General features: G+C 39.8%; 1 protein-coding gene and 1 long non-coding RNA gene across 3 annotated transcripts; one reads left to right on the top strand and one right to left on the bottom strand.

The window, feature by feature from the left end:
• Positions 1 to 34: 34 nt before the first annotated feature.
• Positions 35 to 24066, top strand: LOC122436721. 2 transcript variants are annotated; one of them, XR_006268087.1, is made up of 3 exons: positions 35 to 166; positions 19859 to 19983; positions 23948 to 24066. It is a non-coding gene; the product is annotated as an uncharacterized LOC122436721 (long non-coding RNA). The 2 variants fall into 2 exon arrangements; XR_006268086.1 differs by having other exon boundaries at positions 43 to 166; positions 19841 to 19983.
• On the bottom strand, positions 13125 to 26480 carry LOC122436719 (guanylate-binding protein 1-like). The gene is made up of 11 exons (XM_043460744.1): positions 26327 to 26480; positions 24041 to 24240; positions 21259 to 21386; positions 20295 to 20404; positions 19831 to 20027; positions 18985 to 19227; positions 17863 to 18143; positions 17001 to 17213; positions 16339 to 16441; positions 15903 to 16096; positions 13125 to 14776 (listed from the first exon to the last, which is right to left on the bottom strand). Exons 2-11 carry the CDS (start codon positions 24228 to 24230, stop codon positions 14660 to 14662), a joined length of 1776 nt encoding a protein of 591 aa, XP_043316679.1. The 5' UTR covers positions 24231 to 24240; positions 26327 to 26480; the 3' UTR covers positions 13125 to 14659.

Raw genomic sequence — 26480 nt, 5'->3', positions numbered from 1 at the left:
CGGCGAGTGGTCGGAGGAGAGTAAGCCGGCAGGATGGAGCTTCGCTGCGATGTGATCAGGATTGTCTGTGGGGCTTGGATTCGGACGCGATTTGCTGTGCGGACAGCGGGATTGGGGTGGACCAGGCAGGTGGAGATGCGGAGCCAGATCGGAGCTGCTGAAGCAGGTCTGGTTAAGGGGTGGAATGGGGCGGGGGGTTGTCTAAGGCCGGGATTGGGTATGAAATTTAGGTCCACAGCTCTAATTGGATGTATGTGACCGATTGGTTTGGGGCGGATTCTAGGGCAAGGATTGATTTGGAAGAAAGGGCTAGAGGTGGGGCCACAGGACTTAGATAAGGGGAGGGTTGTAGTTAGAATGATGTTAGAAGGTGCCAGAGAGGGCAAGGCTAAAGAGAGTGTGTAAAAGGGTTTGTACGTGTATTTATCACCTGGCGGGGGCTGGGGGTGGGGGTGCGGGGTGCGGTTTGAACAAAAAAGCACAGAGGAACTTTACCTTCCTGAACGAGTTCGATCAGAGAACTGAAAATGGAATGTGGTATGAAACTGAGAAGCAAAGTAAGTGACACTTGAAACGGTGAAGGAAAAAAATCGGCTAGGAGAAAAAGGAACACCAGGAATTACTCATCTGTTGAGGGCGGTGTTTAGTGAAAGGAGGGGTTCTGGTAAGAATTGAGTTTCATAACTAGATTTTTCTTCCTCTCCTAACTTAAGAAGACGAGTGGATAGAAGGAGTGGGAAGAGCAGTAGCTTGTTATTCAACTACAGAGGAGAGAACAAAGATAATCTTTGGTTGAAGGAATCTACTCTGCAGCTAGGTACCAAGAGATTCAGAAGTTGATTAGGTGGGTGGAGAAATTATTGTGTACAGTAGGGAATCTACCCCAGACTGTGAGCTACTGTTGAGGCACAATGGTTTGTCAATACTCTCCACCAAGAGGCCACAAGGAACACACCTGTAGTTAAAAGGTTGGGTTTATTACTCCTTGCAAAAAGAGAGAGCTTACATCTTGGGGAACTGTGGGTCGTTTCAATAACAAACTGGTAGATGAGACCTAGAGGATTTGGGCTTATATTGAGTGATTTGGGGGGAGGGTCCAAGGAAATGGAGATCCATGCTGTTTTGGGTGCTGTCAGGAAGTGGGGGTAATCATTAGATCGGGTATCATAATATACCTCATGTAGAAGAAGGGAGGAAAATTGCAAAGCTAATTTTGTAATTGATAAAAAGCAATGTTTTTGCTAGTCAGGAGAGGAGGAAGTTTGCTGTTTTGGTAGTTGGCAGTGACCTTGTTTTATCTGGGTTTAGGCGCAATTATTGCTTGAACTTGTCTGTTGTGTCACTTCGTCATAATTGTAGAGTGACTGTCTGATGTTAGTGTTCTGTCAGATTGCTATATTTAATTGGAAACACCTGGGCTAGTTCCTAACACTGTTGAAACCTTAAGGGTAAGTTTCAGTTCAGTCCCTCATACCAGGTACTGGTTTTCTTTTTCTCAGATTTAACAAATATACGAATTGACAGCGTAGATGCCGAGCCTTCTGGGGGTAATGGGGCACAGAAAGTGTCTCAAACCTTAAAGAAGAAGAAACAGACAATAGTTAAATAAATACATACAGTGACTTCAGATGGTGATAAGTGCTCTGAAAGAAACAATGAGGGTTGCAGACTGCAGATAGTTTAAATATGATAGTCAGGAAGTCTTCTTTTTTGAGAAGGTAACGTTTGAACCAGAACTGAATGATAAAGAGACAGCCTTGTCAAAAATAATTCTTGAAAGGAAAATAGCAGTTGAAAAGGCTCTGATAGATGAGTAAACTTGGCAAGTGAGGAACAGGAGAGAGGCAGGTGTGTATAAAACACAATAATCCAGGGGAAAGTGCTTCCAGATTAGGATGGAGAGGAAGACAGGGACCAGATCATGCAGATGAAGACCACAGAAAGTTTTTATTTTATATTGAAGTAGCCATTGGAAAACCTTAAGCAGAGGGATAACATAATCTTCAGTTCAGTTCAGTCACTCAGTCGTGTCCAACTCTTTGAGACCCCATGTATCGCAGCACGCCAGGCCTCCCTGTCCATCACCAACTCCTGGAGTTTGCCCAAACTCATGTCCATTGAGTCGGTGATGCCATCCAGGCAGCTCATCCTCTGTCATCGCCTTCTCCTCCTGCCCCCAATCCTTCCCAGCATCAGGGTCTTTTCCAATGAGTCAACTCTTCATATCAGGTGGCCAAAGTATTGGAGTTTCAGCTTCAACATCAGTCCCTCCAATGAACACCTAGGATTGATCTCCTTTAGGATGGACTGAGGACTCTCAAGAGTCTTCTCCAACACCACAGTTCACAAGCATCAGTTCTTCAGCACTCAGCTTTCGTTATAGTCCAACTTTCACATCCATACATGACTACTGGAAAAACCAAAGCCTTGACTAGATGACCTTTGTTGACAAAGTAATGTCTCTGCTTTTTAATATGCTATCTAGGTTGGTCATAACTTTCCTTCCAAGTAAGCTTCTTTTAATTTCATGGCTGCAGTCACCATCTGCAGTGATTTTAGAGCCCCCCAAAATAAAGTCTGGCACTGTTTCCACTGTCTCCCCATCTATTTCCCAGGAGGTGATGGGACCAGATGCCATGATCTTAGTTTTCTGAATGTTGAGCTTTAAGCCAACTTTTTCAGTCTCCTCTTTCACTTTCATCAAGAGGCTTTTTAGTTCCTCTTCACTTACTGCCATAAGGGTGGTGTCATCTGCATATCTTAGTCACATTTATTATTATTATTTTTTTTTCTTAGTCACATTTAAAATAGACACTCCAGTTCCTTTAGAGAAGAGACTTGTCATTGGGCCCAGAGCAGAAGCAGAAACATCTGTGGAGATTGTTAGAGGGATAGATGATGTTTTCTGGGCTCAAGTGATGGCAAAGGAGGGAAAGAGCGCTAAGGGTCACAATGTTCATTCTACCAACATCTACTTACTCCTCTATTTCAGCTCTACTCCTCCACAGTCACCTGTTGCCCTAACGATCTGGGAGCAAGTGACGAGAATGAAGACAAAACACGAAATCTGGTGCAATGGGTCAGGGGACATGCAGCCTCTACTGGACTGAGGTGCAGAGTCCACTCTGAGTCCAGCTTTTATTCCTAATTGCAGACTGCAAGACTTTTTTTTATCTTATCTTTACCAAGACACTACGCTGACATAGTCCAGATCTCCTTGTTTTTACCCCAGGCCATTCCCTTTTGGGCTTGTCTCAGGAACAGTCAGCAAGTGCATAGGCAATGTTCAAGCCTGACCCCCATCCGGTTTTCCAAGGTCTCTGCTTTCATGATCCCAGTCATACTCCCTTCTGGGTCTGGTCTTGGGGTTTGTAACAAGGAGATTATTCTTAAGAAAAACATGAAAGATAATCATTAACACAGTTTCTTAACACATGCTGTTTTTCCAGGTGCTATTGCTGTGGAATTTCTCAAGGCTGTGAAAGTACATTTTTAGGAATTCCCACCACAGTCACCTCTGCCTAGCTTCTCCTGACTTGGAGCCTCTCTGTTTGCAGTCTTCAGAGTGTAAACTGCCAATCTATTGCTGAAGTGAAGGAGAACCAGTTATTGGGGGTGCATGAACTTGCCGTGGGGATCTGGGGATCTAGTTCTTTGTTAGAAAGGACTTTAAATGACCCTCCTGTGTTTAGTCCTGAATCTTTGAAGAGTTCTGTGAGGGTAGGTGTAGTTGCTTTCTTAACTTTCTTTGTGATTGATCTGGGATCCAAGTTTTTTAATCTGCTCTAAATTCTACCTGCCTATTTGCTTTCTAACATCTTTAGTCTTGCTGTCACTCTCATTCCCCTTGTTTTGGCTCTTACGGGGTTATCACTTAAAAGAACTGCCTCAATGCTATTTCAGTGGGGTTTAAGTAGAGAGATCTCTAGTCTTTCCCATTCTATTGTTTTCCTCTATTTCTTTGCATTGATCACTTAGGAAGGCTTTCTTATCTCTCCTTGCTATTCTTTGGAACTCTGTATTGAGATAGATATAGCTTTCCTTTTCTCCTTATTTTCTTAACTCTTTGTAAGGCCTCCTCAGACAACCATTTTGCCTTTTTGCATTTCTTCTTCTTGGGGATGGTTTTGATCACTGCCTCCTGTACAGTGTTACAAATCTCCATCCATAGTTCTTTAGGCAGTCCATCAGATCTATTCTCTTGAAAATTTTGTCACTTCGACTATATGGTCATAAGGGATTTGATTTAGGTCATACCTGAATGGTCTAGTGGTTTTCCCTGCTTTCTTCAGTTTAAGTCTGAATTTGGAAATAAGGAGTTCATGATCTGAGCCACAGTCAGCTCCCGGTCTTGTTTTTGCTGAGTGTATAGAGCTTCTTCATCTTAGGCTGCGAAGAATATAATCAATCTGATTTCAGTATTGACTATCTGGTGATGTCCATGTGTAGAATCGTCTCTTGTGTTGTTGGAAGAGGGTGTTTGCTATGACTAGTGCATTCTCTTGGCAAAATTCTGTTTGCCTTTGCCCTGCTTCATTTTGTACTCCAAGGTCAAACCTGCCTGTTAGTCCAGGTATCTCTTGACTTCCTACTTTTGCATCCCAGTCTTCTATGATGAAAAGGAGATCTTTTTTGTGTTTGTGTGTGTGTTAGTTCTAGAAGGTCTTGTAGGTCTTCATAGAACTATTCAACTTCAGCTTCTTCAGCATTACTGGTCGGGGCACAGACTTGGATTACTGTGATGCTGAATGGTTTGCCTTGGAAAAGAAAAGAAATCATTCTGTTGTTTTTGAGATTGCCTCCAAATACTGCATTTTGGACTCTTGTTGACTATGAGGGCTACTTCATTTCTTCTAAGGGAGCCTTGCCCACAGTAGTAGATATAATGGTCATCTGAGTTAAATTCACCCATTCCAGTCCATTTTAGTTCACTGATTCCTGAAATGTCTATGTTCACTCTTGCCATCTCCTGCTTAACCACTTCCAATTTACCTTGGTTCATGGACCTAACATTCCAGGCTCCTATGCAAAATTGTTCTTTATAGCATCAGACTTTACTGCCATCACCAGTCACATCCACAACTGGGTGTTGTTTTTGCTTTGACTCAGGCTCTTCATTCTTTCTGGGGCTGTTTCTTCATTCTTCTCCAGGAGCATATTGGGCTATAAGGAGTTCATCTTTCAGTGTCTTTATTTTTTACCTTTTCATACTGTTCCTAAGATGATCAAGGCAAGAATGCTGAAGTGGTTTGCCATTCCATTTTCCAGTGAACCATATTTTGTCAGAACTCTCCACCATGACCTGTCCATCTTGGGTGGCCTTACATGGCATGGCTCATAGTTTCATTGAGTTAGACAAGGCTGTGATCCAAGTGATCAGTTTGGTTTGTTTTCTGTTACTGTAGTTTCCATTCTTTCTTCCCTCTGATGGATAAGGATATAAGGCTTGTGGAAAGATGCAAAGGTTGGCATGATAAAGGACAGAAATGTTATGAACCTAACAGATATTAAGATAGATATTAAGATATTATCTTAATATATCTATTATATATAATAGATATCTTAATATCTATCAAGATATTAAGATAGAAGATTTTAAGAAGAGATAGCAAAAATGCACAGAAGAACTATGCAAAAAAGATCTTCATGGCCAAATAACCACAATGGTGTGATCACTCACCTGGAGCCAAATATCCTGAAGTACGAAGTCAAGTGGGCCTTAGGAAGCATCACTATGAACAAAGCTAGTGGAGGTGATGGAATTCCAGTTGAGTGATTTCAAATCCTAAAAGACAATGCTGTGACTGTGTTGCAATCAGTACGCCAGCAAATTTGGAAAACTCAGCAGTGGCCACAGGACTGGAAAAGGTCAGTTTTCATTCCAAGGCCAAAGAATTTTCAAACTACCATACAATTGCACTCATCTCACACTCTAGTAAAGTAATGCTCAAAATTCTCCAAGCCAGGCTTTAACAGTACGCGAACCGTGAACTTCCAGATGTTCAAGCTGGATTTAGAAAGGCAGAGGAACCAGAAATCAAATTGCCAACATCTGTTGGATCATAGAAAAAGCAAGTGAACTCCAGAAAAACATCTACTTCTGCTTCATTGATTATGCCAAAGCTTTTGACTGTGTGGATCACAACAAACTGTGGAAAATTCTTAAAGATATGGGAATACCAGACATCCTGACCTGCCTCCTGAGAAATCTGTATGCAGGTCAAGAAGCAACAGTTAGAACTGGACACGGAGCAAGGGACTGGTTCCCAATCGGGAAAGGAGTATGTCAAGGTTGTATGTCATCACCTTGCTTATTTAACTGAAATGCAGAGTACATCATGTGAAATGCTGGGCTAGATGAAGCACAAGCTGGAATCAAGACTGCTGGGAGAAATAGCAATAACCTCAGATATGCAGATGACACCACCCTTATGGCAGAAAGTGAAGAGGAACTAAAGAGCCTCTTGATGAAACTGAAAGAGGAGAGTGAAAAAGCTGGTTTAGAACTCAGCCTTCAAAAAACTAAGACCATGGAATCCAGTCCCATCACTTCATGACAAATAGATGGGGAAACAATGGAAACAGTGAGAGACTTTATTTTTCTTAGGCTCCAAAATCACTGCAGATGGTGACTGTAACTATGAAATTAAAAGACTCTCTCTCCTTAAAGGAAAAGCTCTGATAAACCTAGACAGCATATTAAAGAGCAGAGACATTACTTTACAGACAAAGGTCTGTCTAGTCAAAGCTATAGTTTTCCTAGTAGTCATGTATGGATATGAGAGTTGGACCATAAAGAAGGCTGAGCACCGAAGAATTGATGCTTTGAAACTGTGATGTTGGGGAAGACTCTTGAGAGTCCCTTGGACTACAAGGAGATCTAACCAGTCCATCCTAAAGGAAATCAGTCCTGAATATTCATTGGAAGGACTGATCCTGAAGCTTAATTCCAATACTTTGGCCACCTGATGTGAAGAAATGACTCATTTGAAAAGACCCTGATGCTGGGAAAGATTGAAGGCAGGAAGAGAAGGGGACGACATTGGATGAGATGGATGGATGGCATCACCAACTGGATGGACATGAGTTTGAGTGTGTTCCAGGAGATGGTGAAGGACAGGGAAGCCTGGCATGCTGCAGTCCATGGGGTCACAAAGAGTCAGACAGGACTGAGTGACTAAAGTGACTAAGTAGAGACAGGAAGCATAAGTGTGTTTGATTCGTTGTTACTGGTTTTTGTGCAGGTTCATTAAGTGATTGAAAGACCACATGCTGGGCATTCAAATAGTTGTGATATGTTAAGCCATGTGTTATTCTTTATAGTCATGTTGGCATTTGAAAGAGCAATGTAAGGGACTCCTTTGAACTAATAGCTAATGAGTGTACTTTTATATCTTATGCTCATTTGTTTTCTGAATAAAAAGGCAATATCTCCCAAGGGCTTCCCTTGTGGCTCAGGTGGTAAAGAATCCACCTACAATGCGGGAGACCTGGGTTCTATCCCTATTTTGGGAAGATTCTCTGAAGAAGGGAAAGACTACCCATTCCAGTATTCTGGTCTGGAGAATTCCACAAACTGTATAATTCATGGAGTCACAAAGAGTCGGATACGACTGAGTGACTTTCACTTCACATCACTTCATCTCCTTTACGGAGATAAAGACTTTTCCATTGCTTCATAGAGAAGACTAAAAATATTCTGAAATACAGCAGAGAGAAGGCAATATAGCCTACTTGGCAAGCCAGACTGTGTGGATCAGATCTCAGCTGTGCAGTTTTCTAGCTGTATAACCTTGGGCGAGTTACTTCATATCTCTGTGCTTCAGTTTCCTTATCTGTGGGATGTAGATTTTAGAACCTTACTTATAGTGCTATTTTGAGGATTGAATGACTCCATAGACCTAAAAAAACAAACAAACAAACAAAAAGAACTTAGAACTGTGCTCATTTCTTCCTAAGTACCGTACAATTGTTCCTTAAGAAAAAGGGAGAGTCTTTAGGATGGGGCTGCTAGTTATGCCCCAATATTTAGTGTTCTTTTCTTCTATAGCAGTATGACTCCCAAATTTCAGCAGAGTATTTGGATGCTTGCTTAAAGACTGCACTCCCAGTCTCTGTTGTAGCTGATGGGCCATAGGATATAAGTGGAAGCTGTCTGTGCTGTTTCTAGGAAATGTCTTGAGGAATCCTACACCCCTGTTGATCCCTAGGTTAGTGGTTTCTCTGACAGTTGGAGTGCAGACATGTTGGCTATTTGAACCCCCAGGTGGAATCTTCAAGTTGAAGGTGGTAGAACAATGGATGGGAGAGAAGGAGCCTGAGCTTTAATATCATGAAGCCACCATTCTAGCTCTGGGCCTCCTATATTGACATAAGAGAGAAATCAACCTCAATTTTGTTGAACTCTTTCATATAGGTTTCCTGATATGCAGTCATAGTACTGCTGTGATTATTGACCCCTCTTGTTTGCTGACCAAAGGCACTTCACTTTACATGGACCTTCCAGATGACCATAGAGTGACAGAGGGGAGAACAAAGTGAAAGATATTAGCAATGCCTTATTATCTGGAAATGCTTCTCAAGTGGCATTTGTCCCTTGTAGGTACTAAGGGTCAGGCAGGCAGAACTAACTTCTTCCTTTACTCATAATCCTAGAGCAGTACGAGGAAGGACCTGATCCAGAAGAAAGTGACAACTGAGTCTAAGTTTGCAAGTTTCTAGAACCTTTTCCATCTTACATTCCTGCTATAAAGAGTTATATTCTTGAAAGTTGCTGAGAGTAAATCTTAAGCTTTGTCAACACACACACACACACACACACACACAGACAAGAATTAACTATGTTACCTATGTGAGGGAGATGTATGTGTTAATTATCTTGATCTCCTTAATCATTCTACAGTGTATATGTATATGGAATCACCATGTTGCCTGCTTTAAATATACACAACTATGTCAAAAAAGAGTTACGTTTAGTTTTCAGTCTCATGCAGCTATTTTAAATGGATTACTTTGTGTGTGCATATATATTATTACAGTAAATTAGTGTTTTTTTGGCCAAATTATGATAGCTGTACAAACATTAGCTTAAACATTTCAAAAATTATAGTAGAATGATTGGCCAGCATAACTATATATCTATTTTTTATATTTGTTTGTCTACCTGTGTACCTTCTCAAGTACACATTTGGCAGGATTTATAGCAATTCAGATTGATGTTGAGGCTGAAACTCCAATACTTTGGCCACCTCATGCAAAGAGCTGACTCATTGGAAAGACCCTGATGCTGGGAGGGATTGGGGGCAGGAGGAGAAGGCAATGACAGAGGATGAGATGGCTGGAGAGCATCACTGACTCGATGGACATGAGTTTGAGTAAACTCTAGGAGTTGGTGATGGACAGGGAGGCCTGGCGTGCTGCGATTCATGGGGTCGCAAAGAGTCGGACACGACTGAGCGACTCAACTGAACTGAACTGAATAATAGCAATTCAAATATTAATGTTGGTTACTGAGGATGAGAAAGTCTTCACAGTTGTGGACAGTTTTTAAAAAGCAAAAATGAATTGTGACTTTACAAATCAGTTGGGTAATAAAAATTCATTCAGGGCTTCCCTGGTGGTCCAGTGGTTAAGAATCCACTTGCCAATGCAGAGGACACAGGTTTGATCCCTGGTTGGGGAAGATTGCACATGCCACAGGGCATCTAAGCCTGTGTGACTCAACTGCTGAGCCCAAATGCCAAAACTACTGAAGCCCGTGCACTTGGAGCCTGTGCTCTGCAACAGCGGAAGCCACTGCAACGAGAAGACTGCACACCACAACTAAAGAAAGCCCGTGCACAGCAATGAAGACCAAGCACAGGCAGAAATAAATATTTTTTTAAAAATTCATTCAAAACATGGGGACCATGTGTAAGGTGTAACAATAAAAATTGTGCTGGTAGAAACATTGTGCCCTTCAAGACATGGGTTAGGTGTGTGGCTTCTGGCTAATGGTATTAGAAAATGATGCTACACAGGCACCCACTGTGTTAGACCCTGGTAGAAATTGCTCTTCTCAGTATGGTGTTTTTCTTCCTTTCTCAATCTGACTTTGCCTCTGGAATTCCTGGATCACATTGGAGATTTTCAGCTTTCAGAGGCCCCTCTCTTAAGGGCTCTCAGCAGGTTCTCAGCTCCTGGAGCGTTTCTCTGGCTACTGCCCTTTCCCCCACAATTTGTCCTGGTGTGCAGTCCTTTTGGCAATGCTGCTGGTCCAAAATCCGTACTTCGTGCTTTATGACAGGCAGTTCCCCAGAGCAATGGCAGGACATAAACTGACACCTAGTTCTTTAGGTCTCTAAAGAAGGGATCACGAAGAAATCCTTTGTGGAGAGAGAGAAGAAGATTCACTTCTAAATGGTACAAGGATACAAATGGCTATCAAAGTCTGGAAACATTCAATATGATGCTAAATAATCAAATGGTAAACTTTCAGGCAAAAACATCAGGAATGCAGTTGGGATGATAAATGCTGTGTATAAAATATTCGTTCATGTGTTTAAAAATTCTTATTATATGGGAGGGCTTACTATGTATTTGACAGCCTTCTAGATCCTGCTGATTCCATAATAACCAAAACAGAGAACGTTTCTGCCCACTCGGAGCTTATATTTTACTGAGCGAGTTAGGCAATAAATATGCACAAAAGTTAAGAGGTTTCAGGAGTGATAAAATATGATGAAGAAAATTTAAAATACTGGCCACTAGATGGGGCTCATTGCTTTTTTCATTTCTTTCACCAGTTGCCTCAAAAAGATGAGAAGCTGAGTGCAGGACACACTGTGTTATGTTTTGGGGCCCTATGATAGACCCTTTGTTTCCTAAGTTTGTTTCTCTTCCTATTTCTCCCTCCCAATTTTGATTTTTTCCTACTAGTTGATTGATAAGAGGAAACCTAGTTAAGACATATTATGGCATCATCTGAGATATCTTGGTGTAGTTGGTTAGATCAACTCATTCCAAGTCATAGAAATGCTCTCCCCTCAATTTCCTGGGTATTTAATATCCTGTATTTATTTGTTTAATACCTGTCTTCATCATTAGACTGTTAGCTCCTTAAGAGAGAAACTTCAACTGTGTTTTGCAGTCCTTGGCCGTGTACCTGGTAGGTCTTCAACAAATATTGTGAATGGATGAATCCCTTTAGTCTGAGCATTCCTGTTTTCCACATAGCCTCATCTAACTTTTCTTATTGTTGTTCAGTCACTCAGTTGTGTCCGACTGTTTGTGACCATGTGAACTGCAGCATGCTAGGCTTCCCTGTCCTTCACCATCTCCTGGAACTTGCTCAAACTCATGTCCATTGAGCAGGTGATACCATTGAACCATCTTGTACTCTGTAATTCCCTTCTCCTCCTGCCTTCAGTCTTTCCCAGTATCAGGATCTTTTCCAGTGAGTCAGTTCTTTGCATCAGGTGGCCAAAGTATTGGAGTTTCAGCTTCAGCATCAGTTCTTCCAATGAATAGTCAAGATTGATTTACTTTAGGATTGACTGGTTTGATGTCCTTGAAGTCCAAGGGACTCTCAAGAGTCTTCTCCACCACCACAGTTCAAAAGCATCAATTCTTCGGTGCTCAGCCATCTTTAGAGTCCAACTCTCACATCCATACATGACTACTGGAAAAACCATAGCTTTGACTATATGGACCTTTCTAGGCAAAGTGATGTCTCTGCTTTTTAATACGCTGTCTAGGTTTGTCATAGCTTTCCTTCCAAGGAGTAAGCATCTTTAAATTTCATGGCTGCAGTCACCATATGCAGTGACTTTGGAGCCCAAGAGAATAAAGTTAGGCCATAAATCTAACTTTCTAGAGGGATTGTTTTGGAGTTAGGTTGGAAAAAATCTCCATAATAAAAACTGGACGAGTTTGCCTGTCTTTTGTTCTGTGACTGGCTCTGTCAAGATTGAAGGCGGGAGGAGAAGGGGACAACAGAGGATGAGATGGTTGGATGGCATCACCAACAGATGGACATGAGTTTGAGTAGTCTCTGGGAGTTGGTGATGGACAGGGAAGCCAGGTGTGCTGCAGTCCATGGGGTTGCAGAGTCGGACATGACAGCAACCGAACTGAACTGGACTGAACTTAGTTTGAAATTATGCATTTATTGTGGTAATGTTTTTTTTGTTTATCTCTTTATGTATCAAATATTCAAAATATTTCTTAAATCTTTATATTTGTGTGTTTTAGTAAATACATTTTCATTGATCTAATAGATTATTGACCCTGGACAAAGTAGGGCAGGGAGTTCTGCTGTCAATATTTTGCCAGTATCAGTTTATGGTGTGTCCCCTTCCTCTAGATCAGTGGAGCATATATTTCCTATATAAACTCATAGAAGGAAAAGTAATAATGTGTCACTTAGAGAAAATATACTTCTTTAGGCTAAAAAGAATTTTGACACAGAAACCCCATAAGGGTCAGCAAATATGGGCTCTAACATGTGGTATCTTTGGCAGATTGAAAGTGTATCACCTTGAATTGTGCTTTTGTCATTATGCTTCTCAATGACCCATATCAGATCTACTATATCACAAAGTCAGGGGAAGGGTAGGGGCCTGAAAATCGCCTTATATTTAATACATTTATTTTAATGCATAGCTAGATTAAGGACCATTGGTGAAAGTAACACACCTCCTTGGGAAGACAGCTGGATTTTGTTCCTGGATATATTATAGAAAAAGCGTTAAACCAGAGGTTAGATGATTTGGAATCTGTTAAAGAAACTCTTGCTACCATTCTAGAGAAGTTACCTAATTTAATTTAGCTTTAATTTTCTGATTTTTAAATGATTAGCAAAGAAACCACTATTTGATCTTGAAGGAACAGTTATTCTTTTCTTTCATGAAGTCTCTTCAAGTGATAAAAATGTATTTGACTTACTCCTTTGTTGCAGTGCAGCTTGGAGAGTACAAAGAATTATCTACATACATACTGCATCTAATGTGCTTTGGGTCTCATGTGGTTTCCTATAAAGTTGCAATTTGAGTAAGGAAGTACTGCTTAGCACTTGCCCAATTATGGAAGGAGGCATTCTCAATCCTGATGGGAGTGAAGGGGATTCAGTAGAGTAAGTCTCAAAACAACCGGAACAAACAGGTTTATTAATGTAGATTCAGTGGCATTAGCTGCATCCCTGCTTTTCTCTTATCATGTAATATTTTGAAGCCCTGTGTGATCTTTTCACATGCTCACATATGCAATCTAATTCATATGTTCCATACAAATTCAAGAAACATAAGGCAGGTATATAGAATTTTGACTAGTATTTCTATTACATAAAGCAAGGGTCTGCAAACTATGGCTCATGGGTACCAGCTGTTTTTGAAAACAGTATTTTCTTGAAGCATAGCCATGCCATCCATTTCTGTATCATCGATGGCTGCTTTATGGCAGAGTTGAGCAGTTGAGTCAGAGACCACATAGCTCACAAAGTCATGAATAGTTACTATCCCATCTTTTACAATAAAGTTAGCCAATTTATGGCTATGTAAAGTAAAACATTATTTTCTTGGTGAAATAATTTTAAAAATCAGAAATGTAAAGTTCAGTGAAGTATAATTTATTTCCAGATTGGAAATAATTCTTCATCACTTTAAGAAACTTCAACCACATACTTAGGAGTTTTGACAATTGTGATAAAGTCCTAAGTAATACCAAGAACATTATTTTACTGGTCAAAAGAAGTAAAAAACAACCCATATTCTCTTGGGGAAAAATAAGCAGGATTTCAAGTATGACTCTTAAGAATTTGGAAAAGATAGCCTAAAGTTTAAGGTTATAAACAATCTAATAATCAATTTAGCTCAGTTTTCTAACACATTGTCTGTCATCATTTTAAGTTCATCTTTGCAAGTTATAAATCGCTACAAACACACAATATGTAGTTGTCATCCTGTTACTATGTTTAGTGTCACCTAAAGTTCTAAAGAGTCCCATTAAATTGTAACCTGAGTGAACTGAGCAAGAAGGAAAAGTTTCTTTCTCTAGCCCATTTATTTATGATTCAAGTTATAATCGTACTAAAGGCTTCTTCCATCTTCCTGTGAAAACTCTGTAGAGATTCTAGATCACTATGGAAGGTGATTTACTTTAGCTTGAAATTCACCACTAAGCATTGCCCATTCCCAGGCCCAGGAATCACATCACTGCTGACAGACTGTGCAGTCTGAAAACAATGGGACACCATACACTGTCTTCACTAAGAAACTAGAATGGTTGTCCCTGATATTGGAACCTCTTGTGTATTTGGTCAAAGTCATGACCAACTATGTCCCAAGACTTTGACCTAAGACTTTGCTCAGTACCCACTTGTCTAACTAGTGGTCATCTGGAAGAAGAAGCTCCTGATGGTATTAGTTTATGATGTCTCCTGTGCTGTCACAGAGGTAAAATACATCTTGTTACACAGTTGACAATATTGTGAGGAAGATGCACATGATTTCAATTATAGTGCTGCATGTCCTTGCAAATTTTAGTGTAATAAAATAGCAAAACCAAATAAAATAAAAATGCAAAACCTAAATATTATCAAATATGGTGACACTTTTCTTAGTTTTAAACTTCTTGAGTAATGCCTTTGATAAGAGTTACCAGGAAAGCTCTATTCTTTAATTCTTTAGCTTAGGACACATGGGTGCCTTGGCTTTTCCATCTTCTTCTGGAGATTCTGTATTTCATTTTGAAGTCGTTTGTTCTCTTCTTGGAATCCTTCCTGTAGTAGTCGGGACTGTTCCTAAAAAAGTACAAATGGAGACTAAATAACGCATATCATTAAGAAAATCTCTAACTTCTGTCTAGTTTCCACATGTCATAGATTTTTAAAAAATATTTAATGTCTTCTTGAAATTTTTCCATCATTAATTTTTATCATTCTTTCTCTTGACCCTTCTAGCTCTGTGATTACTTTTCCTGAGTCTTCTTGAGTTAAGAAATATTTTTGACTCATATCTCCTGATATGGTGATGAATCTCAATTATCCTTCTAATTTTTTCTCCCATTAATTGTATACAAGCTTTGCGGGCAATCTTAATGAAATGTTTGACTTCAAATCTATGCATTTTGATTTTTAAATACACACACATACACATATAATATAGAAATAAAAGAAGAATTTTCAAAATCTGATGCAGTCTGAATCTTAGATCAGGAAATTTGATCTAAGCTTCCACAACTTGGTGGTGGTGGGAGCAAAATATAGGTGAGGGAATATCAGGGTACCAGATTTGACCATACTGAATTTCTCCACATAATTCCCAACTTAACACATACTAGAAGCAGGGAACAGAAAAAAAGTAGGAGTAACAGATGGATACAGTGGTGTAAGAGTTAAGGAATCCTTCTACTTATGAAGGATCCCTTAGAGCTAAAATTCATCCCAGGGGTGACAGGAAAAAAAATCATAGATTCCTGTAAGTGGTGAATACAGTTCAGGTATCTTTCCAAGCATTGTGACCTAATAAAATTATTTAGTCTCATCTGAACCTCTCTTTAATTTCCAAAGTAATAGGGACATAACAGTTCTTGCTTTGTACAGTACTAAGTAAGAGATATGGACAAGACCATTTAAAAAAAATAATGCCTGGCAGATAATAGCTATTACTGATTGACAATATAGTGAAAAAGGACTGGGTATGACATAGTTGCAAGTAAAATCTTTCAACAACGAGATATTATAGGGGCCAGTTCAGGCAGGCAAATAGGGATTGAAAAGTACAAGTGAGCAAGCAAGGTCTTTCTTCTGGGCTTCATATTCTCTCCATATTCTCACATTCTTCATATTCTCATGTGCCACGTTTGTGAACAGGGAGTATGGCGGGAAAACAGAAGGACAGGAGCCACATGGTGTTGCAATTATATACCTGCAGTTTGAGAGCAAGAGTTCTCTCTTGCTCTTCCAGTAACTGGGCCCTATCCCTCTCCATCTTCTCAGTCAGTTGTTTCACATGTTCCTGATAGCTCTTTTCTTTCTGTTCCATCATCTGCTGGTTCTTTATTTGCATTTCCTCCAGCATTTTTGCTGCAGCCTGTGCAGATTCAGCTTTCACACGTTCCACTGTCAGGAGGAAGAGGAAAAAGAAAAATGTATGTGGAGACCAAGTTGCTTCTTTCTTCCATCTACAGTTACCTATCACTGTTGCTACTGACTTCATATGCCCTACTCAGAAATAACTTAAGCAAGTAAGAGACATCTTTTCTCATGTTGCTATGGTTTGAGGCTCCTAGGTTCACCCAGCAGAGTTAGTTTGAACTTTTAAGAGCTTTCGGAGCTGTCTAGTCTCTTGACTAGCTCCTCACCTTCAATCAACTTCTCCTTCTCTGAAAGTGTCTGGTCTGTCTGTAGAATTGCATCAGTCACAGACTCCTTGGACTTCAAGTATTCCTGAAGAATCTCCTCAGCCTGCGACCCGGACAAAATGCAGTTAGTAGTAGGAAATGGCTGTAAGCACTCACTCCTGTTTGCCCACCACCTTTCCCTCTGGGAACTGCTCCTCTTGGCCCTGGTGTGCCTGGTGATCAGATTCCCTGGCACTCGGATGAGCACACACTCCAGACTGGCCAAGCAAGGTGCCCTCCTGAGCAGGATCCTTTATAAGAGGTTGATATATATGTAAATAGCGATCCTCTGTTCTTTTAGACTGAGGGCTCTGATTTTGGAGCTGTGGGTGCTGTGGTCCCATATGGCGTGAGCTTGTTGGAGAAGGAAGGCATCATGGAGAAAGTGGATCTGAATAAAGGGGGTAGAGGGAGACTGAGAGGGAGGGAGGTGTGGGGCTGGGGGGAGCCACAGGCAAAGAGATACATGATGACATTATTTGAAATTTTGGATACATCTGGTAATACAGTTTATAACTCAGTTGTTAATTGAGTGCAGACTCTTGGATGAGCACATAGGTTATACCTGGTGTAACAGGCTCCTTGTAGTGCTTATTGAATGAGAGTATATCAACCTTGCTTACCTGTATGCCCTTCCTGGGCTCCTGAAGATACTTCTTCTTCAGCTCTTGCATCTTCTCAATGAAGAAGCGATAGCCCCCTGATTTTGAATAAATCCCCTGTTTCACATCTTCTTCTAGAGGACTGAAAATATCCTTCAGTAAAGCAGAGCAACGATCTGATGATACTTTAAGATTCTGATTACAAAAGTCATCTCGCTTTTTGTCTAGCTGGGCCTTTAATGCAAAACAATAGGAAGTGTTAATAAACAGGAGTGAAAGATGTTAGCTTGATGTTGAAATTTCTGGAAAAGCATCTCAAAAAAATAAAAGTAAAAAAGGTCTCTGACCCCTAGACAGACTTATAGGCACTCAACAGGACCATATCCTTCCTCCAGATTCTGACTTTCTACTAAAGCCCTTTCACCATGGGGTGACCTTCAGAGCAGTGATTACTAGCCATGTGGTACACCTTTGGAGATAAATTCTGGCTTTTCACATTGGATCAGTGACTGCATATGAAATTAATGTGGCTCAATATTAGTCTGCTTGTGATAACTAAAACTAACATTTTCTTTATTGCCAAAATATCCAATGAGTCTGATAACAATGAGCATGTAATTTGATTAGAAGCTCTGCTACTTGTATATGCATGTAATGAAACTATAGGGAAAAGAATATTTGTTTACTCATGAAAGAAAAAAGTTTTAGTGCATAATAAGATATATCATAATAAAATTGGTTCTTCTTATGATAATGCAGATTGGTTTTCACCACTTAAATATCTAGTGAGAATTACTTTTCTCAAAATAAGCACCCATCTCATTTTCTTCTATTATTTTACTTTCTAAGAACCTAGTTTGTATAAACTTGAGAAAAAAATTACCGCTAAATCTTTTTGAAACAATTGGTCTATGTCTTTGAAGGAACTCTTCATGAAGACTTCAATGGCCTCTTTCTCGGTGGCCCTGTGCAGGTCCAGCAGCTCCTGCAGGGTTTCTGTGGGCAGCTGCAGCTTCTCGCCCATCTGCTGGTCATAATGGGCGATGGCCTTTTTCACTGCGGCAGAGTTCTCAATCTCAGCCAAGGCCAGGACTGCATTCTCCATGCAGGGCAGATCTCCACTGTTGATGGCATCGACATAGGTCTGCACCAGGGTCTCTAGACCTACAATAGAGAACAAATGATGATGTTTATTTTAGACGGGATGAGGAAACTTTCTATTCTGTGTAATTCTAATGTCTATTACCAACCATTTGTCTCACAGCATCAATGCCTCAGCAGCATCTGAAAACCTGCTAAAAATGCAGACTCTCAGCCTCTATCCCAGTTGGACTGACTTAGACCCTCCTTTTTGGCAAGATCCTCAAGTGGCATAAATATATCAAAGGTTGAGAACCTCTGTTCTAGATAGCGAAGTCCTGCATGCATTCAGCACATTCACTTTAGCAGCAGGCACTGTTAGGCCAGAAGCCATATCTCTCTCATTTATGTCTGTATCATCAGCCCTGGTAAACATTTGATTAATATTTGTGGAGCAAATAAAAATGAGTCCTCCATTGTGTTTATTCTAGCAGAAAATTGTTCCAGGAGAACCTTCTGTGATGATTTAAGTGTTCTGTGTGTGCTGTCCAGGGTGGGAGCCACTAGCCTCAGGTGTGTGAGCCCTTGAGATATAGCTGTGTGATCCGAATGTTAAATTTCTATATTTTTTATTAGCTACATTTAATTTAGATAGGCACACTTGTCTAGTGAAAACCATGTTGGATAGGGCAGGTCCAGTTTACTAGGACAATTTTCAGCTTTTAGAGCTTTTATTCTTTGCCTTTTGTATCTTTTCTCAACTATGAAGTCTGACTAATAAAACCTATCAGAAGTGTTGGTGCCACCTAGAATTTAACACGATAATAGCAGTAGATGTGCAGTTTTTAAAGTTGAAGCTACATGGATGTTATCACACCATCCTTTAGTCTTAACAGTGAGAGTGAAGACTGGGAATAGGACTCACGTGGTCCATCCACCTTGATGCCTCCTGAGAGAGTTTTAGTTTTGGAATTGCTAAAGATGTAGGAACAGAAGACCGCAGCTTGTTGCACAAATTCGGAGTCCAGCTCATCGTCACACAGTTCCTCAAGCTGGTTCAATTTCTTCCTGTGAGTGGGCCGATCAAAGATGAAGCATTTCTTCTTTGGGAAGAACTTTCGGATACAGAGTCGAGGCAGATTAAAAGTTTTATCTTTTGGGCTGGTACCTGGAGGAAGAAAAAAGGAGTTTGCCTAATGTAGGGTCTTGCAAACACTTCCTGTAAAGGGTCAAACAATAAATATTTTAGACTTTGCAAGCCAGATGATCTCTTTTCTGAGTACTCAAGTCTCCTATTGTAGCCTAAAAGTAGTCATAAAGAAACTATAAATGAATGGGTATGACATTATTCCAGTAAAATCTTATTTAGAAAACCAACTGGCAGGCTAGATTAGACAATATTTGCCTGTAGCAATCCATTACCACCCCTGAACTGTGCATGGTTCATGCTTGCATTTCTTTTCTTCAAATAAATGACCATTCTACTCCTATTCTTTGGCTAATTACAGCATCACAAGCCCTAAGCATGGAGATACCAATCTAATCACAGCATAGGGAAGGTGAAAGGAAAAGAAGTTTATTCTTAGAACAGGGAGAAAAGTAATCTAAAACCAAATCTATTAATTCAGATAGTAAACAAGCATTACTTCTTAGTAATCACCCCTTGAGAAGAAATAGAAACTATAAACAGAAGACAACTGTTGATAGATAACTAAGGAACAATAGTTTTTAGTGTTTTGTCATCTGTTTACCAATTCTAAGTCCCCTTTACCTTTCTTAAGCTTGAGTGAATTCTCCAGGTACTCATCTGCTGTGATGGACTGTCCATCTGCTTCCAAGTCGAGGGAGAAATCCCTCAGTGTCCATACGAAGTCTGGAAAGAAGCTCACAAAGTCAGCTGAATCCTCAACCCCATCCACATCAGGTGAGGATCTTGCCCTGATTTTATCTGTCAGTTCTGTCACATAGCTGAGTAGCAAAATAAGGAAAACTGGCATGAATGAAGAGTACCCCCCCAATCCTATATTAGTTCCACATACAAAACCTTTGTTTCTCCTTTGTTCTTAACCCAAGTATCCCAAGTATCAACTCTTCAGTAGGTTATAGGATTTTCCCCTTGCCATTGAATTCTTTTTTATATTTCTTGTGTTTGTTTCACCAGGATTCATAGTCAGCTATTTTTTAAATGTTGGTCTCCCCTCTGACTTTGATGTGGTTTGGATCCCAAAAGGATACTGCAGTTGGTCCATGGCCTGCTGGTTAATAGTTCCCATACTATTGTACACAAAAGTGCTGCTCAGGAGTATTGCTAGGGCAAAGATCCAGGAGTCATTCTGGTTGTCACCCTGAAAATCAGAACATATTTTACCAGGATTGTGTTTCATTCTTATGGCACTTTCCTGATCAGCAGTAGTAAAAGGATGCTCATTTAACTAGTTTTGTTTTTTTTTTTAAGACAAATGACCTGTAAGAGCAGCTAAATCCCAGCAAAAATGACTGTTAATAGGACTTGAAATTTGAATAGTTTTGTAATTAGTGTTTTTGGTTTACCCTGATTCTCACTGGACTCTTATGATCATTGGCAGGTAGTTGCAAAACAAATAGTCATTGCAGGTGGACATTCTAAGGGCTTAAATATAATTCAAATTTAATTTTTTCTCTTTATTTTTACAGAACAATTGTCTTAATATGGGGGCAATAATACTTGTATTTATCTCATCAAACAATTGTTGTTCACCTAACACTTTGCACTTCTTATCTTTTAAATATTCCATACAATATCAGAGGCAAGTGTATATCTATTACATCTATTTTATAGATTAGAATAACTTGCTAAAGTCATTGAGGTACTGATAGACTTTAAATCCATGAGTATGGCACTTCAGAAGCTAAATCCTAAAGTTCTTTGCAGGATAAAATTCATCACTTGGAGTTTATCTGTACTCCCTTTGTGCATCTGTGTTAACTTGCTTAGCTTATAGCTTTTTATTAATTAGGATACTGTCTACTGACCACTATGCTCTTCTAGGATTCTGCCTTATGAATATTTTCCTAACCCCTGGTTCCTAGCTTGGTTTCATAGCATATAGACAGAAATGAAAAAACGTGGTTAAACAAAGGTCTTATTTAAAGGAAAATGAAAAGTGTAGAGGACATTCAGACACGAGGGCTTAGTCCAGATTGGAACCTCATTCCTTACCTTCTCCACATCCCCCAGGCCCTCCGTATCAAGCAGAACTAGAGTGCGGTTCGGCCTCTTGGGATGAGGCACACACCACATCCAGATGCCCTTCGTGTGTGACTGCACAGTGGAGCCCAGAGAGAAGCCTGCAGGGGGCATGGGGAAAGAGAGAGTGGGGTCCTGACATCAGGTGGCTCTGGGAGTGGGGATGACGGTTAACAAGATCAAGTTTAGGAGAACTGAAACCACCACAAGTATTCATCTTACAATCAGAGAAACAGGGCAATTAGAATATTGAATACATGAAAAGATTAAATACCTTTCATGATAAAAGCAATCAACAAGCTAGAAATAAAAGAAAATGATCTTAACATAGTAAATAACAATAACAACAACAAATAACAATTTAAAAAAGATACAGCCAACATTATACTGAATGGTGAAAGACAGAAATCATCCCTTCCACAAAAATTAACCAAAATGAACCAAAGATCTACAAGAAAATGAAAGTGAAAGTGAAGTCACTCAGTAGTGTCCAACTCTTTGCAACCCCATGAACTGTAGCCCACCAGTCTTCTCCGCCCATGGGACTTTCCAGGCAAGAGTACTGGAGTGGGTTGCCATTGCCTTCTCCAGGGGATCTTCCTGACCCAGGGATCGAACCCAGGTCTCCCACATTACAGGCAGACACTTTACCCTCTGAGCCACCAGGGAAGCCCTTAAAGACCTACATGTTAGAGCTGAAACACACAAAAGAACTTCACGATTTTGGATTTGCCAATGATTTCTTGGATATGATACCCAAAACATAAATAGCAAAATAAAAATATGTAAGTTGAACTTGATCAAAATTAAAACTTTTGTGTATCAAAGGACACTCTTTACAGATTTAGGTACATAACTCAGAATGGGAGAAAATATTTGCTTGTTATGAATCTGATAAGGGATTGATATCCAGAATATATAAAGAAGTCCTACAGTGCAACACAAATAAGCAAATTAAAGATCATCCCACATAAAAGAATGAGCAGAGAACTTGAATATGTTTCTCCAAAGAAATTATTCAAGTGATCAATAAACATATGAAAACATGCTCAACATTCCTAGTCATTAGAGATGTACAAAGCAAAACCACAGTGTCTTGTAACAACCAATATTGGAAAGTAATCTGAAACATGTATACATATAACTGAGTCACTTTACTATACACCTGAAATTAACAAAATATTGTAAATCAACTGTACTTCAAAAAAAGCACTAGTGTAGATCTTAGTGAATCCTAAAAGTTAACAATATTTATAAGAAAGTTGGACAATTTAACACTGAATGAATTTGATAATATTAAATAATTTTTATTTAAAAAAAAACCCACGATGAAATACTATTTTATGCCCTTTAGGATGGCCAGTATGAAAAATCCAGAAAATAACAAGTATTGCTGAGAACATGGAGGAATTAGAACCATTGTGTGTTTCTGGTGAGAATGTAAAATGGTATAGTTTTACATTTCCATCAGAATGTAAGCACCAGAATGGGACTTTCCTTGTAGCTCAGCTGGCAATCTGAGCTGCAATGCTGGAAATCTGCCTGAGCCTGCAATGCTGGAAATCTGCATTGCTGGAAATCTGCCTGGAATCTGCCTGCAATGCTGGAAACCTGGGTTTGATTCTTGGGTTGGAAAGATTTGCTGAGAAGGGAATGGCTACCCACTCCAATATTCTTGCCTAGAGAATTCTGTGGACAGAGGAGCCTGGCAGGCTACAGTCCATAGGGTCCCAAAGAGTTGGACATGACTAAATGACTTCCACTTTCACTTTTCTGTGGAAAACAGTACGGCCGTTTCTTTTAAAAATGAGCACAGAATTGTCGTATGATCCAGTAGTCCCACTTCTGGGTGTATACCCAAAGGAAGTGAAAGCGAGGACATGAATAGATGTTTGTGTACCCATGTTCTCAGTAACATCATTCATAGTAGCCAAAACAAGGGAACAGTCCAAATGTCCATCAGCTAGATGACTGGATAAACAAATTAGTATCACATACAATTATTCAGCCTTTAAAAGGAAGTGAATTTGACACATGCTACAACATTGTTGAACCTCGAAGACATTATCCTCAGTGAAATAAGCCAATCGTTAAAGGACACTCATGTCTAATTCCTCTTGTATGAGACCAATCAGATTTATATCCAATATAGAAGGGTGGTTGTCAAGGTGGTTGGGGCATTATTGTTTATTGGGGTACAGAGTTCCTGTTGGAGGAAGTTTTTTTTTTTTGGGAGGAAGTTTATGGAGATGGATGTTGGTGATGTTTACACAACAGTGTGAATTAACTTAATACCACAGAATTTTTAAAAAGTTACAGTGATAAATTTTGTGGTAAGTTTTATGTTATGTATATCTTACAACAATAGAAGAAAAGAAAAGAAAAAGAATAGCCAATACAAATTTAAACACATTTTTAAATCTTAAAGATCAGTGGAAATGTTCTTACTATACAAATATCTTTGTAAGAGTCTTATAGTTTATTGTTATATACATTACCTATTTTTTATTACCACATTAGTCTTTCTAGGAAAGGAACAATGTATGCTTTTAAAAAAGAAACTAAGGCAAAGTGCAAAGAGTGGTGAGCTGATTCTTTCAGGTCGTAGTGACAATGTGGACATAACTGTGGACTGAAAGTTAGCTTTCAATATTCCTCCCAGGTCTCTCACTTCCTCTCCTCACATCACTGTGCTGCGTGCTGGGGGTGTGGATGGACAGAAGGGACTTGGCTCGGCTCTGCTGGTGCCACTCACCCTTTTTCTTCCCGGCCAGCTTGTTCATCAGGTAGGACTTGCCCGTGCGGTAGAGGCCCACGATAGCCACCACCACAACAGGCTGCCTGATGGCAGACAGGATCTTCAGGGCTTTCGGATTAACCAGCAGTCGCCCATTAGTGTTCTCAATGAGGCACTCTGGGCCTGGCATGTGGATCTCTGAGGCCATGTCGCCTTGTCTGCAAGGGAAGAGATGGGTTGGATTAGAATTTCCAGTTTAAACAGATCAAGAGCTTTCATCAGGTTATTTTGCATTCAGAAGGAGGAATCGTAGAATCCCCCAACATGGCCAAAATTTGTATGTCAACAGTGAGAGAGATGAGGGAAAGATCTGCCTCCTTTTAGAAAGTTACAGAAGTACAATCAGAGTAGTTCGTTAAAGATATTGATACGACAGTGACTTATCAGCCAGCGTTCAGCTACCCTCATGCACAAAATCTTCCATTTAGTTTACATGGAAATCTTTCCTTTTGGATCCTCAATTAAAAATTTATACTAGACATTAAATGTAAAGCAGAATAGGATTCAGAGAGATTTGTTGTACTTACTATGTATGAGAGATTTGGTATTTATTTATTCACTAATTCTTACTATGAATAAAGAATTTCATGAATAAATGTTAATTGCTTGATATATATATCTCTGAACAATTTCTAATGATTTGAAATGCATGTTTTTCTCATTAGTTATCCTTATTTCTACTGGAATAAGTGTCCACAGAACTTCTCACACTGCTATTCTAGAAGTGGAACTTACTTTAGCAAATTTTATAAAAAATTTGTGAAACATGTGGCTTGTGAAACACGTGGCTCAAGACTCTTCCAAAACCTTGGTATGGCCTTGTGGAAGCAAGGGATCTGAAAGTTAAAATTCACTACCTTCAGAATAAATAGCCTACAACAATGTGGGGGTAAACCTTACATCTGCAAATACTGCATGTTGCTGAAAATTGTTTGTATATATGTATGTGTGTATGTTTGTAAGGGAAAAAGGACAATGAAATAAAGATTAAAAGATCAGGAAGCATATCAGGACAGCTAGAGAAGAAAGTTGTTGAAAGAAAATAGCTATATTTCCAGCCATACAGTTCTAAGTTTTCTGTTTTGTTCTTTTCCCCATGTTATAGAAGAGAAGTGAAGCAGGAAGAGAAGGAAGAGGGGTGGAAGTAAGGAGAGAGGGATGGGGAGGCAGAAAGGGAGGGGAAGCTGAAAAGGAGAGAGAAAGCTGTCAGAGGGTAAGTGATAAATGGAGCTAGTGCCAAATCAAGGAAGTCAGAGGAAGAATTTCTAGAAGGCAAGATCACAACTCCTTGAGAGCCCAGAGAGGGCAGAGGAAACAATGATGGTGCCTTTAGCACTGCACCACGATAGTCTTTAAAGAAGAAGCTTTTTAGTAAAGTAGTGAGGTTGAATTCCGCTCCTAAGGCATAAGACATCCTCAAGTTGGCACCAAGAAATTGAATGTAGTGAAACCTGTGGTATTTCTAAAGTAAGAAGTCCACTTTGAAACAAATTTCACAAGTAGGGCTGAAGAGTATGCTGTCTTCATGAATCTGTATCTTTCAGTCTGATTTTCAGCTTTTTCTCTGTCTTCAGAGTATCAGGTGGCTATTACCACTACATCTCATTTGGTATTATTTCCTTCTCATGAAAATAACATATTTGTCACCCTGTCAGTTTCTTAGCTGCAGTCAAATCAGTATTGAACAAATATAATAAAGACATTGGTAATATAACTACCCCAGTCAACACAGACAACATCAGCAAAGAGAAGGGTAATACTAATTTGTTTCAAGCTATTAGATTAGCCCAGTAATTCCACACAAGCACAGTCATGACCCAGGCATGCTGCCACCTGATAACACCAGGATGTCCTCCGACCTTGTGTCTCATGGCAGGATGAGCCTGTCTTGGTGCTGATGATTTTTTAAAATTTTTATTTTATTTTTAATTGGAGGAAAATTACTCTAGAATATTGTGGTGGTTTCTGCCATACATAAGCATGAATCAGCCATTAAGTATACATATCCCCCCCTGCCAAGTTGTCCTCCCACCTAGTTCCCCATCCCAACTCTCTAGATCTTCACAGAGCACCAACTTTGTGTTCCCTGCATCATACGATGCAGATCATTTTTTAGAAAACTAACGAACCTTTGCAGACCCCTTCCCACCCCTGCACTAATCTTATCATGATCTCCTTCTCCCAGAGCAGGGCTCCTTTAGCACTGGAGAGAAAGATGCTCTGAGGAAAAAATAGAGTTCTTACCTGTTTTCTTCTCAGCTTAGTTGGCGTGGTTCTGCAACTTCTCTGTCTCTCACTAGATTTTAGACTTCTGTTTCACCCACTCGTATCCTAGGTCTTGCTTGCTTTGCTTTAGCTACCAGACAGAAGTCAAGCCACCTCTTAACAGCTTTAGAGT

This window comes from Cervus canadensis, chromosome 2, assembly GCF_019320065.1.
Source record: "Cervus canadensis isolate Bull #8, Minnesota chromosome 2, ASM1932006v1, whole genome shotgun sequence".
In the NCBI taxonomy this organism is placed as follows: domain Eukaryota; kingdom Metazoa; phylum Chordata; class Mammalia; order Artiodactyla; family Cervidae; genus Cervus; species Cervus canadensis.
Note: the sequence above shows the minus strand (reverse complement) of the source record. Positions and strands in the feature narration are given on the sequence as shown.